The 14,792-nt window shown below is 34.2% G+C and overlaps 1 protein-coding gene and 1 long non-coding RNA gene across 2 annotated transcripts in view; one reads left to right on the forward strand and one right to left on the reverse strand.

Annotated features, from left to right (window-relative positions):
• Window positions 1-13,496, reverse strand: part of LOC125658840 (solute carrier family 23 member 1-like) — a 32,537-nt gene extending 19,041 nt beyond the window's left edge. Inside the window, exons 1-6 of the mRNA XM_048890269.2 lie at window positions 12,998-13,496; window positions 10,025-10,182; window positions 7,783-7,895; window positions 7,573-7,655; window positions 6,428-6,609; window positions 5,263-5,383 (exon numbers count right to left, since the gene is read on the reverse strand). Of these exons, the coding sequence (XP_048746226.2) occupies window positions 5,263-5,383; window positions 6,428-6,609; window positions 7,573-7,655; window positions 7,783-7,895; window positions 10,025-10,182; window positions 12,998-13,447 (1,107 nt within the window). The 5' untranslated portion in view covers window positions 13,448-13,496. The remainder of the gene's footprint in view (window positions 1-5,262; window positions 5,384-6,427; window positions 6,610-7,572; window positions 7,656-7,782; window positions 7,896-10,024; window positions 10,183-12,997) is intronic.
• On the forward strand, window positions 479-3,537 carry LOC125658842 (uncharacterized). The gene is made up of 3 exons (XR_007363818.2): window positions 479-927; window positions 1,801-1,886; window positions 1,991-3,537. It is a non-coding gene; the product is annotated as an uncharacterized LOC125658842 (long non-coding RNA).
• Window positions 13,497-14,792: the final 1,296 nt, after the last annotated feature.

Genomic DNA, 14,792 nt, shown 5'->3' on the forward strand with positions numbered 1-14,792 from the left:
TGGGGAAAATTATGAAGAAATATACTTTTATCAACAGCAAGAGACAACCGAAAAATCTTAGGAGACTGTTATGTAAATCTAATTTTCAGGAAAAGTCCAACAAAATTTTTTTCACCATTACCAAATGTGACGATCGGCGATGCGGAATGTGTCCATACTTAAGGGAAGGAAATTCGTTCAAATTTAACAACAAGGAATTTACGGTAAATTCAGATATGACGTGCTCCACCAAAAATTTAATTTATGTTATAACATGTGCTGGCTGTGGAAAACATTATATCGGTGAAACTGGAACTACTCTGCGAACTCGTATACGAGTTCATAAACAACACATTTCAGCACCCGAATACAGAAAAATTAAAATTAGTGAACATATAGATGTGTGTGGCCACGGACAATTCAGTGTATTTCCGTTTTATAAACTGTGTACAGAAAATACTATTTCCCGACGAGAAAAAGAAAGACACTTTATTAAGACTTTAAGGTAGCGACGGATAGCAACCACGTGATCAGTAAAAATTGTGTATTTTCACGTGAATTCATTTTCCGGAATTCCTTACTCCGTCATAGAATAGTCGAAAAACAAAAAGGGGTTCCGAAAGTGTTTTGTTGTTGTGACTGACTCGCCTACAGAAAATATGCACATACCACATAAGTATACGTCAATGTCTGTAATAATGGTAGATCAAATGTTTCATCTGTGTGAAACTTTTTGCTAATCGAAATGTTAAACCAACCACCAATCCATGTACATAGATGCGCTACGTAAACAAAGTTGTTGATTGATGCATCGTAATGTCCGAGTGCTGCATGCTGAGAGATTAAATACTGTTTATACAGTCATTGAGAGGCTAAACAAAGTTTCTTGCAAGAAGAGGAAGTTGGTGGATGCATTCAACTTGGACAACGAAATCATAGTTTCGTTTGGTGAGTGAAAAAAATGCCATAAATTTGTATTCAAAAGTTCAACTCACATTTCCTCTGCTATTTCACAACGCGATTTATAATAACATCTGTAAGTTTAAACACACGACATACAGTAGATGTATTATTTTTTATGTATATATGTATTCCATATGTGCATAAAATATAACTCCCACCGGTGCATGTGATTGTAAACGAACGGATGTCATGTAAATGTATACCACATTTGTAAACATGGGCTCTCACAACTCTTTTATTAAGAAAATAATAATATCGTTATGAAAATAACTGTTACGAAAATAACATACCTTGAACTACATGTATAAAAGTAATGAAAAACAAATATCTGTATAGACCTACTATCTAGGGGTATGAGGGAACCGGATAAAAAGTGGAAGGGGGGGGGGGCATGTGTTGAATTATAATTCCCTAGACTATAGTATACATATACTATTACTTTGAAATTTCAGTGACCTAAGAAATATATCAAACCTGAAGTTTCGTGTTTCACACAAACATGTAGGTTGGCAAAACCTTTTTAATAATGTAAATTAATCACAAGTCTGCATATGCCCTCTCATAGGCAAATGTATGCACTGTATGTATAAGTAAGATATGTATACTACACGTATGCCCTTCTCTTGACCCACATTTTGTAAATGAAACAGATATGATAAGTCTATGGCAGTTTATGAAAACGTATATACATGTCATCTCATTGCAATTTATAATTTTGAAACATCAGTATTTAAATTTTAACTGAATATGTGTTGAGACACAGTTTTAAAATTCACATTGTCTGACTCAATCTAATTACTCAAAGGTATAATATAGACCTAACTGTGCAAATATCAGTTATGATGATCTTTTTTCTAGGCATCAGCCTGAAGACCGAGGGAGGTTAGATAGGACCAGTGCAGGTTGAAGTGGATTTCGAGTCAACAAGTATAACAGCAAGAGAGGTACTATATTTTTTTTGGATAAACATTTGTAAAGACAATTCTGAGTATATCAGATATTCATCTTTTTTGCTATATTTAGATATATTTATCTATATTTTGAACAGGTACTCCATTTACAGTGATGATGACATATCCCCTGGACCCCCACAACTCCACAAATTTAAAAATGTTTGATCAAGTTCCAAAGATTAAAGAACTACTGCAAAATTTGGGACTGGATGAAAAACATTAATTCACTTATATGAGCTCAGAGCAGTGGATGTTATACAACATACTTTAAACTAAATTGTGAATTTAATACATGTCATGTACTCGTATATTACAAGTACATGCCTTTTGAAAGACAATAATATTGCATAGATGTAAAGGAAATTTCAATGTTGATTATTCTTTCTTAGATATATTAGTAAAAAATGTGCACATGATAGAATATCAATTTTATAACTTCAATCAATGTGTTTGAATTTTCCTTGTAATTCAAAATTTAGTTGAAACATACATCATAGATACATTAATGTATATCAAATTTTTAGAAAAGTTTCATAATGGAACTAATTCACACCTCCCCCCCCCCCCTTATACATACAGTGAACATAGACCTTCACCTGGGGAAAACTTCAGTTAGTTAATGCAATATACATGTACATGCATTCTCAGTTATCCAATAGTGAGTTTTTGGTTCCATGTGAAACTACAATGAGAAATCTTAAACTTATGAAAGACACACCTATCTGTGAGGGTAAGATGACTCAGATGGACTTAAATGTAGTGATCCATGGGCAGTCCATAGGTCTCTTTCCATTGATATTAATTATTTATTGAAATATGAAATGGTTATTTAAACATATTTGGAGTATTATACTGTATAGTGATATAAATTTCTATCAAAAAATATGCATAGGTAATAGATTTGGTCCAGTTATTACAAGAAATTGTATGAAAAATAACTAAATATTTAGGCAATCATTGTGAGTGCAAAAAGGTCAACTGCAGTAGCACACACTATATATCATTCTTAAATGGCTCATAGAAACTTCTAGTATTGTGAGTTTGAATGCTCAATATGGTAATTTGGAAATGCTTAATCAGTTTATCTCTGCTGACTGTATCTCTTAAAATTCATTTCTAGAAGGGAGGGGGTAGGGTTACAAAATCTGACATATTTTCAGATTAAACCTCATTTGGTATATTTTTTTCTATTCAATATTTTAGATACTACTGGACTTATTGTAAAAATGAAATAAAATCAGAAATTTTATGAGCAGAATTTTGTTGTTGTCAGAAAATGTATGCCTGATAGTATTTGAGAAATGTCATATTTTGGGTAAATTTGGCCAATTGCCAAGTCGAATCATGCCAATGTTTTCCTTAGATGCATTTTGAATTTCTAATCCATGTTGATTTTTTATCTGTTTGTGTTTAATTTACATAACTATATATGACAAACAATATTTCTGGTGCCAATAAATTTTTTTTATTGGCTTTTGTGTTAATTTGCTCAATTTTGGCATTTTTTGCCTTTTGGGGCTGCAAAAGAGGGGATTTCAATCTCGCTTTCCTCGAAAATTAACCTGATTACTTTTGTTGATTTTTTGATATGTTTTAGGATAAAGTCAAAATGTTACAATAAATAAAATTGAAAAAAATTCAATGAGCAGTTTTTTTGGGGCTAGCTATCAATAGCTACCTTAAAACCGGCTCTCAATAGCTTACTGTGAAATATGTTTACTGTTATTATCTATGACGTCATAATATGCTTAACGTAAAAACCTTTTCCCTTCATTCGTTTATGACGTCGTTATGTACGTGAAATGTTAGACGCCTTTATGACGTCAGACCATTTCGAAACTATTTTAAAATGTAACGCCTGAGGATTATAAAATGAAAGCGCTTGCGATAAATTTTTAACTTTATGTACTGTTTATTCTATTTCTTTTAATATATATATATATATATATATATATACCCTGATAGGGGCTTAGACTAACAGCTAAGAATAGAATGCTATTGCAACACGCCGATCCCCAATAATTACAGAATTACAATATATATGCATTAAAATAAAAACTACATAAAGTATACATCAATATTTCTTGTAAAATCTTTTTATCTAGTATGTTTAGTATGTTTACATAAATTTCCCTTTTTATAAATACGTCAGATTTATCCAACACCCGTTAAATATCCTGTGGGAATCCGTGTTAGAGTAACTTCTCAGTACCCTTTACTTGTCGTAAAAGGCGACTAAATGGAACAGTCCTTCGAATGAGACTGCAAAACCGAGGCCATGTGTCAAAGCAGGTGTGTTGACATAATAAAGATTCCTCCCTGCTCAAAGGCAGTAAATGCCGAGCATAGGCCTATATTTTGCAGCCCCTCATCGGCAATAGTGATGTCTCCATATGGGGGAAAATTTCTCGAGTATCCAACAAGTTAAACAGTATCCAACAAACCAACCCATTAAAGTCATTTCCGATTGTTGCGCAGAATTAATAAATGAAACTAGCTTTCACGAAGCTGGATATGTAATGTATGAGAAGGTGAATATAATGAACAGTGAACAATCTCATAACTCCTCTAAGGAATACAAAATAAAGATTTAGTTGGATAAACAAGGACCAATGGGTACAACAGAGTTGAGTGGGATCATATGCCTAAGAGAAATAAGCAATTTCTGTCGACTAATCACAGGCCTATATCTTGATCAGGAAAACGAAGTAACCCATACTCAAAATCAGTGTGCCAAGAACGGCCTAACAATTGGTATTTAACACGCCAGACGGCATTTGACCTAATGACAGATTGTATTGACAAACTAAATCGTTATAACGGCCATATGATTTGCGAAATGCTGACTTTAAACGCGATGCTGAAACCGCTGTACAGCCTTACAGACAAAGACACTTTTGTTACAAGCTTTGACAGCTGTATCTAAAAGAAGAAACTCAGAAGATTTGGTTGGTTGGTTGTGTGTTGTTTAACGTCCCACTCGAGAATCTTTCACTCATATGGAGACGTAACTCAGAAGAAAGTTTTTGATTGGTTGTACATTGTTTATCGGGACGCTTGGGAATCTTTCACTCAGAAGTAGTTTGTGATAAATATAGTATCTATAATAGTAACATTGTTTGAATTTGTATTTGTTTATCCAACTCGCTGAAAAAGAGTATATCCATACACCGTTTCAGCTTGTTGGACAAAGACACTGTGTTTGTATAGATTTTGCCATTATATATCGTCATGATTTCTGGTTCATTTCACGCTGAATAGAATTGATTAAAATCTAAGGAGAAAAAATGTTTCAATTCAATGATATACATAAAGTCGTTAAAATGTAAAACACATTCAAGACATGAACATGGTAAGACTATTTTACCGAAAATACTTGATGTAGTGGATATCGAATGATATGAAATCCCTTCTCTTTCGTCCAAACGGGAATTGGCATGTTATGGCGGTCTAGGTACATGGACAACAAAATAGCAATGCTGGCAGTTCTGAAAAGTTTTAAAAAGGGCATGAATTCATTAATACTAATGCTCATTTACACCCCCTCTCTCTCTTTATATATATATATATATATATATATATATATATATATATATATTAGTATACATTAGTATTTAACAGATGTACAGAGTGATATTTCTTCCAGACAATTTTTTTCCCATTCAATCCATGATTCAACCGAATCGCAAATAGAAGATATAATCTTAACCTCAAATAACAGCAAACAGACTGCAATTATTGTACTTCTGATCATGACATTCAGAATACCGAAGCGGAATTGAAATACATGCATTGATAAACATACACATTTCTTATCGTAATCGACACATCCTTTTTACTTGTGTGTTTGTTTAGGGTTTGAAGTCAATTTGGTGATATAATAGATATAATAGACATACTGTAAAGGGGAAATATTCACTTGGGTTTTATATTAGCGAATTTATCAACGATCGCGAAAATAAAACCATCGCAAAGTTCTGTTAAAAGTATTTAGGGTTATGAGTTTATACATGAGAAGTTTATCCCTGAAATTTAAACCATCGTGAAATACGAAAGAAAAATAGCGAAATTTTAAACTCGCGAAATTAAAGCCCTTTACAATATGTTGAAATTTTAATAAAAGCTCAATATCCATTAGTTTTTGAAGTGTAAGTCTTTTGTGTTTTATCGAACACAACGATATACAACGATCGTTTGAATGCCAGATTAATTAATAGATAGTAGAATCTTTCATAATAGAGTAATAGCGGATACTTCTATAATTGATAAAAAGCAGATCCTTCTTTAAGTAATGAATAGTAGACGCTTCTAAAATTGAGAAATAGTAGAGACTTTATTATTGATAAATATCAGGATATTCTATAATTGATAAATATTGGAAGATTCTTTAATTTATAAGTAGTAGAAGCTTCTATAATTAATAATAAGTAGAAGCTTCTAAAATTAATAAATATTAGAAAATTCTATGATTAATAAATAGTAGAAATGAACAAAGAGAATAAAACAAATTGAGATAATTATATTAAACTTACGAAATAGACACGCCCCAGTGGGTGCTGCAAAACATGTAAGTTACTGTAAATACATTGATCCCCACGAGGAGAATGGTTGGGATGATCGTGATTGGTCCAATAAATCGGAGAAAGATCCCTACAGTTCCAGTCACACCTACCAGCATATGAAGAAACCCCGCCAGAATCAGTGTGCCAGACAACTACAATGAAACCACTTCGTTCAGTTTTTTGACAAGATTTACATGTACCAATGTTTTTCTGTAATAAATCTAGGATGCTACAGTGTATTTTATTTTTCAATAAGATCACCGACCATTCATATATATATATATATATATATATATATATATATATATATATATGCAAACCGTCTTGAAAGCCAATGCTATTTTTTTTTTATCATACATTTACTAAATGTGCACAAATATGACTGGCTTATATGAAAGTCGATAAAGAAGATAAGAAAAGGTTTGATAAAACCAAATATGTAATTTTTCTGAAAGCCTGTTTTTATTCAAATCTGTGACAATCTAACACCTTTAAGCACTAAAATTTATGGTTGTTATTATGTATACTTATTAAGATATTATCTGAAAAGAGGTGTTTACTAGGTTTCACACTGTTGGGTCTATTTTGAAATTTAGGCGAACGTGTTGGCCTCATATGCATGGAACCCTTTTCCTCTCTCATTCTTTCATAATTTTGAATTTGGGACATATATTTGTACTTAGTTTAGTTTAATGTAAAACTTATACGGTGCCAATTTTGATGCACCAGATGCGCATTTCGACAAATAATGCCCACGGTCTCTTCAGTAATGCTCAAGCCGAAATTTTGGAAATTCGAAATAACAATAAACTTGTAAGAGCTAAATCTAAATGACACTACTTGTTTTATCCTACATTTAAGAAATATCGTATCTTTATTATGCCAGAGTTATACACACACTGATTAAATCAGTGTGTGTATTCAAAGCAAACATTGTTTATAATGTATATCTATATATGGGTTTAATTTCCCTTGTCCATTTGAATTTTAAACAACATCAATAAAGCGCTATATGTAGTAAAACATTAATCTTTGCACATATACATAAAGATGAAATACAAGCATATAAAATAAAAAGCAACATATATATACTTTTGAAGACAAAAACATCATACTTGTAAAAATCTTGGGATCACAACAGCTTGAAAATATGTTATTCCGATCGCTTCACTTGTGCTATTGAAATTTGTGGTGTTATCTGAAATTGACGAGCTTTATGATCAATCGTATTCGGTAATGAATGACCACAATAGATGTCAAAAGGAATCCTTTTTTTTTTAAATTCCAGTTTTATACTTATTAGTCTTCAATTATAATTGACATACCCAGTGTCTGATTCATGAATGAGCTACGACTTGGGCATGCGTACTCAGGTAGATCAAGGACAGCGAGAAGAGGGAGTACATACATCGATACTGGCCCTTGATAAAGAGGGATCCTGATAAGCAGATAAAGCAAAAATTATGTTAATATAAAAAATAATAACAATAATCTTAAGAATGAGAAAATATTTCCTAATATACAGATGATGAAATTTCTGTTTTCTGATATAGTACACAGAGTGAATCAAGAAATAAAGAACATTGTTAAAAATTCACAGTGAAAATTTGATTACGTATAAATCAAGTTCATATCCCAGTGAACTTTTTGACCGTGTTCTTTATTTTTCATATTTACGTTTGAGAGAAACAATCATTTAAAGTTACAATTTTAACTGTCCGCCGTACATTAGCCATATATTTGAATGAAGCAGATATACAATAGATATCGTTCCGTAACGTTTGAGGCAGAATTAATCATTTACGTAAACTTAACTAAATCTAAGCAAAGGACAATATGAATTACAAACAACATGTAACTTTTATTGTAAGAAATAGTTTTTCAAATCCTTTTATGGTGAAAATATTTGAAACACAGTGTGAACAAGTAGTTGTGGAAATATCGAAGTTCGAGTCAGCATTCAGTTAGGAGTTGGACTTTAAATTAAAAGTGCAGTTACGAAGCGACTACTATATATTCCTGAATATGAAAGGTGAAGATAACGAACAGTGATCAATCTCATAACTCATAAGGAGTAAGACGAACACGGACCCCTGGATACATATATAACAGAGGTGGGATCAGGTTCCTAGGAGGAGTAAGCATCCCCATGTAGACCGGTCACACCCGCCATAAGCCCTATATCTTGATCAGGTAAACGGAGTAATCTGTAGTCAAAATCAGTGTACCAAGAACGACCTAACAATCTGCATGAAGCACGTCACTAAGAAAAGGGAAACAGACTATAGATACTTACTCATTACGACGAGTTAAGACTTAATTGACTTTTTCAAGAAAATAAACCTATCTGGCTTTCGTTGATGACTACTTCTCGAGGAATTTATATTTTTGGCCGGGTTGAACAACATGCATCCTGTTTATAGAATGGTGAATGACGGGCCGGCGTCCCTGTAATAGGGTGTCTCCTTTGTGTAATCAACACCTCTCACACCTCTAACTTGACATTCCTTAAACTATGTACAGTTGTTATGGACACATTGTAGATGTGCATATACGTGTCTTTTTGAAAGTGAGTAGACAATTTTCAAATAAATTGCATGCAGTTGAATTTCGTCATTTTTAAGCATCTCTTGAATATACGGTACCTAATTTGTGTAATAATTCCTCTTACACCTCTAACTTGACATTGTTCAAACTTTGCACAGTTGGTATGGACACGTTGAATATTTGCATGTGTCTCTATGATACATTTTTCGAAAAAAAAACAAAACAAAACAAAACCAACTACATATAGTTGAACTAGTCATGTCTTGAATAGACGGTACTTATTTTGTGTAATCAACTCCTTTCATAGCTCTAATTTGACATTCCTCAAACTTTGCACACTTGTTATGGCCACATTGAAAATCTGCTTGTGTCTCTGTAAAAGTGATGAGGCTTTTGTTCGAAAAATTTACATGTAGTGTAACGTTGTCATTTTTAAGCATGAATTGAATAGAAGGTACCTATTTTTGTAATCAATTCCTCTTAAAGGATTTATTTGCCACCATTCACACATTGTATAGCTGTTATGGAAGCATTGAAGATATGAATGTGTCTTTTTGGAAGTGATCCGACATTCTTCGAAAAATTCACATGTAGTTGAACTTTGACATTTTAAAGAATATTTTAAAGGAACCCAGCCATTTTGTTTTTTAATCGAAATTTTAAAAGTGAAAAGGGTCAAACCAAAGGTTAGTAAAGAAAATGAAGTTTACATATGCATATTTTGGCGTATTTTATTACCATTGTACATAAACTTCTTGTTTTAGAATCAGATTCCATAACCATAACCCAAGATAAGATATGATCTAATACACGTCAATAGAATTTAGTTTGACATAAGAATTTAGATAAGATTCAAAATGTCAAAGTATCTGTGTGATTTAAGTAAAGCAAGACCGTATACTAAATATTGACTTTAGTCTATCCTCAGTTTATGGTGCTGAAAACTGGAGTACAACAACAACAAAAAACAAAACACTGTCATAGAAAAAAAAGCAAGTTGTTTGACACATTACGTCTAACCTGATCCCTATGGTATTCTGTAGAAATGTGCACATCCCTGACATGAGGAGACTCATTGACATGATCTGCACTTTGAAGTCTGCCTCGTCTCTGGCGCACATGACCTCCGACACCAACATGGTCACTTTGACACTGGACGGGACGACAATTAGGCATTGCTGTAAAAGATGATTGCTTGTACTAAAATAGATTATGATTTTTAAACATCTATATAAGAAGTAGGGTCTACCGAATTTAAGACATTAGGGTGTTATGAAACGTGACTGCATGCTATAGATAAAATTATCGTTTCTCATCAAAATGAGGTGACTGTTTTTTCAGACACTATCAGTGAGTCCGTGATATTGCATCAAGGAAAGGTCTTACAAATCAAAGGTTAAGATAACGAACCTTGATCAATCTCGTAACTCCTTTAAGTAATACAAAATAGATAGTTGGGCAAACACGGACCCCTGGACATACCAGAAGTGGGATCAGGTGCCTAGGAGGAGTAAGCATCCCCTGTCGACCGGTCACACCCACCGTGAGCCTTATATCCTGATCAGGTAAACGGAGTTATCCGTAGTCAAAATCAGCGTGCCAAGAACGGCCTAACAATCGGTATGAAACACGTCAGACACCATTTGACCCAATGATAGGTTGTATTGACGAACTAGATCGTTATAACTACCAAAAAATTTGCGAAATACCGACTTCAGTCGAGACTGTTGAAACCCTATTACAGATATGTTCCTTAATTCTAGATAAGAGTTCTTTTAAAAATACAGAAAAAAGTGTAGACAACGAACAGTGATCCATCTCATAATGCCTATAAAGAAAAACCCTAAGAAGGGGGCAAATAAGGACTCCGTTAATACAAGGGGTGGGATCAGGTGCCTAGGAGGGGTAAGCATCTCTTGTTGACCGGTCACAACCATCGTGGGGCCTGTATCTTATTGAAGTTAACAGAGTAATCCTTTGTCAAAATCAGTATGTAAAGATCGGCCTAAGAATCGGTATGAAACACGTCAGTCAGCATTCGACCTAATGACAGGTTGTATTTGCAAATAAGATCATTATAATGACCACAAAATTTGCAATTTATTATCGAAATCTCAGTAACATCAATTAATTTGTCTGTTGCCTGCCTTGATATGGAAATTGAACATATGCCGAAGAGCATGCTCTTTCATAGGCGTCGGAAGCAAATTGTTTCTTACAAGTGAAAAAAGATTGGACGGAATTGATACATAGGTAACTTTCAATTGATATATCTTTCAATTGTAACGGAAACCACAGTATTTGAATAACAAAACAAGTAGAGAAATAGATAATTCAAATACTAGTAAATATACCGAAAATGTGAAACATTAACGAAGTTCATATTACGAATGACGAGTGCGATATGAGATTAGAAAAATCGATGAAACGCATCAAAGATGCGTATGGCCGAGTTGCAGTTTGGAAAAGTATGCAGGCTTGCATTCACGAAGTAAAAACATGCACGTATTTAATATAATTTATTGTTATGAAGCTTTGAATGACCGCAATAGGTATTTAGTGTGATAATGACCTTGACCTTTGGATTTCAAAAGCAACATGAATCTTGAATGTCATCAGGATTTGAAGTCTGATAAACATGCACCAGCAAGTACATGTATAAAAGTTAGAGGCAAGCTCAAATCTACAGTATGTAGTGAAAAAAGAGACCTTGACCATTGGACCTCAAAATAAATAGGAACCCTCCTCTTTTGGATGTGATCAAAATATGCAAGTCTGACAAAGACGCACCAAGTAGAATGAAAGTTAAAGACCTGACAAGCTCAAATCTATGGCATTTAGTAAAAAGTGACCTTGACCTTTTGACCTCAAAATAAATAGGAACCTTCCTCTTTTGAATGTGATCACGTTATGTAAGTTTCGCAAAGATGCCCCTAGTAGTATGAAAGTTAGAGACCGGACAAGCTGAAATTTATGGCATTTAGTGACAAAGTGACCTTGACCTTTGGACCTCAAAATAAATAGGAACCCTCCTCTTTTGGATGTGATCATGTTCTGTAAGTTTCACAAAGATGCCCCTAGTAGTATGAAAGTTAGAGACCGGACAAGCTCAAATCTATGGCATTTAGTGACAAAGTGACCTTCACCTTTGACCTCAAAATAGATAGGAGCCTTCCTCTTTTGGATGTGATCATGTTATGTCAGTCTCACAAAGATGCACCAAAAAGTATGAACGTTAGAGACCGGACAAGCTAATTGTGGACGCCGCCCGCTCGCCCGACTGGACGCCCATCCTTCGGCAATTTAAAAGCCGAGACTTGCTACACAACTCGGCTAAAAGTTAGTGAAGTAATATTAGACTGTTTTCCTTGGATGAATCTTTATATCCTCATCTCATTAGTGGAATTTAAATTTGTTTAACGCAAAATGATAATTGATCATAGTATCAGTATCAACTTCATTTTCAAAACAGTTTAAAACTCATTCAAAATTTACGCATGAAATAGACGATCTCTCTCTTTACCCCCCCCCCCCTCTAACCCCGGGTTTCGACGCCTATAAATTCACCAAATCAATAATGTTTGGATGCTTATTCTTCTTAGGCACGTGATCCAAACTCTGGTGTGTCCAGGGGTCCGCGGTTTCCCAACTCTCTATTTTGTATTCCTTATAGGATTTACACGATTGATTATTATTCGTTGTCTTCACCTCTCATAAAGATTATCTCCCTCGTACATAGCTCTTATCCTTAGACGAATTTGACTCCACTTTTGGCACTCTGTTTTCTCCTAAAATAGCTCTTACAGGTTTATTGTTATTTCGGATTTCAAAAATTTCGGTTGAACAGCACTGAAGAGACATTATTTGTCGAAATGCGCATCTGGTGCATCAAAATTGGTACCGTATAAGTTTTGTATATACCTGATTTTGAAGTAACATAACTCATTTGACTTATGATATGTCTTCATACAAAAGTTTTCGTAAAATATTTACCTGGATTGCAAAGAAGAGAAGGAGATGCAAAGGAGGACGTTGACTGACCCTGTACACCAATCCCGGTCTCTCGAATTTTACAATAGGTTCCTCTTCTATATATACATCCTTCTGCCACATTGGATCTTTCTCAGACAATTCCATTTCAACAACACTGTCAAAATTGTCGTCTGTTGTGAGGGACTGGAGAGCATGTTTAGATTCCTTTTCCTTCCTGTTCAACAATGTCGCACTTTCTTCGTAGTCGTGTCCGTTTACCGGAATGTAAGGCGGTGGAGGAGTCGGAGGTTGTGAGGAGGAAGAGGTATCAGAACTAATGTCCTCACGCTTACTGTATAATTCAGCAGATGTATCTTTTTCTGATCCACTATTATCAGATACCTTGAAAGTAGAATATGTACCTACATTTGGCTGACCAGAGTCTCTATCCATCTTTGAAGGTTGTTGCATTTAGTGAGGTAACAACCCTGTCGTGTTATATATTACAGAGAAGTGAGAATATCAATTTAATCATGAACACATATACAAGCATGAGGAGGAATATATTTCTCAAAAGAAGATCGTTTTATAATGTTCATTTACATACCGGTAGTCTACTTACTGTTGATAAAATTTAACAATTTTACAAGTCAATTTGGACACCTTGTCCTCAAAAACTTTTAAATTTCAGGCCATTCCAAGGGGTTCCCTCATGTGCCCTCCCCCCGGCTTTTCCAAGGAGACAAAAGACCTCTTTCAGAAACGTGTTACCGGACGCAACGTTTATTGGCAGGTTTAAAAATATGAATTATTCATTTAGAAATGCTGAATTAGAAAATATCTTCGAATTCTACGGACTTCTTGTGTTAAATTAGATTTGATTCTATAATTCTATATTTGCATTTACTCTTTACTCCTTTAATACAAAACATCAGAAAAGTTTGAACGATATCTGCTTATAACTGTAAAGACCGCATTACTAAAGTTTGTTAGGTGTATGAACACTTCTGCATGGCGTCTGCATCTCAGACAGTCTAATCAAAATTAGATCCTTTTCCTTTGATCCGCTCACGTATATCGCTACACAAGGATCAATGCTTGTGTAGCGATATACGTGATCGGATCAAAGGATCTAATTTTAATTTAGCGATATACGTGAGCGGATCAAAGGATGAAAGGTGAAGATTACGAAGTGATCAATCTCATAACTCCTATAAGCAATATCAAATAGATAGTTTGGCAAACATGGACCCCTGGACACACCAGAGGTGGGATTAGGTGCCTAGGAGGAGTAAGCATCCCCTGTCTAATTTTAATTCGATTGCATCTCAGTCCCACATGTGTAGAATGAAAACAAAGCTTTGTTGCCCATTCTCGTCTCAGACAACGTAAATACACCCCATTCGATGCCTAGAGAAGTTGATCTTACCTCCAATGAGGTTAATATTGATTACCAACTAAAGACAGGAAATAATTCCAAATGCGGGGCATTTCATCGATACTCCATTCAGTAATTGTACTTTTGTCTTTCAATTTCTCGACGTGACAACATGACCCACTGGCTCCGGTTCACTATCTTATAGTGGTTATACCTACACGGTTTACAATTAGATAAATTCAAAAAGATGTGAACTATTTAAAGTTCAGATTTCAGAAACTTTGTTAATAATATGTTTATAATATTTGATTGAAATTGTTCGTTTTCTTCACCTTCCATTTAATTGAAAATCAATTCAAGAATTGGATAATCAAATTCTTTCAGAACTCGTATTTCTTTCACGATATGACATCAAATGTGCTGTTCCATTGATCGCTA

This window comes from Ostrea edulis, chromosome 9 (genome assembly GCF_947568905.1).
Source record: "Ostrea edulis chromosome 9, xbOstEdul1.1, whole genome shotgun sequence".
Taxonomy (NCBI): domain Eukaryota; kingdom Metazoa; phylum Mollusca; class Bivalvia; order Ostreida; family Ostreidae; genus Ostrea; species Ostrea edulis.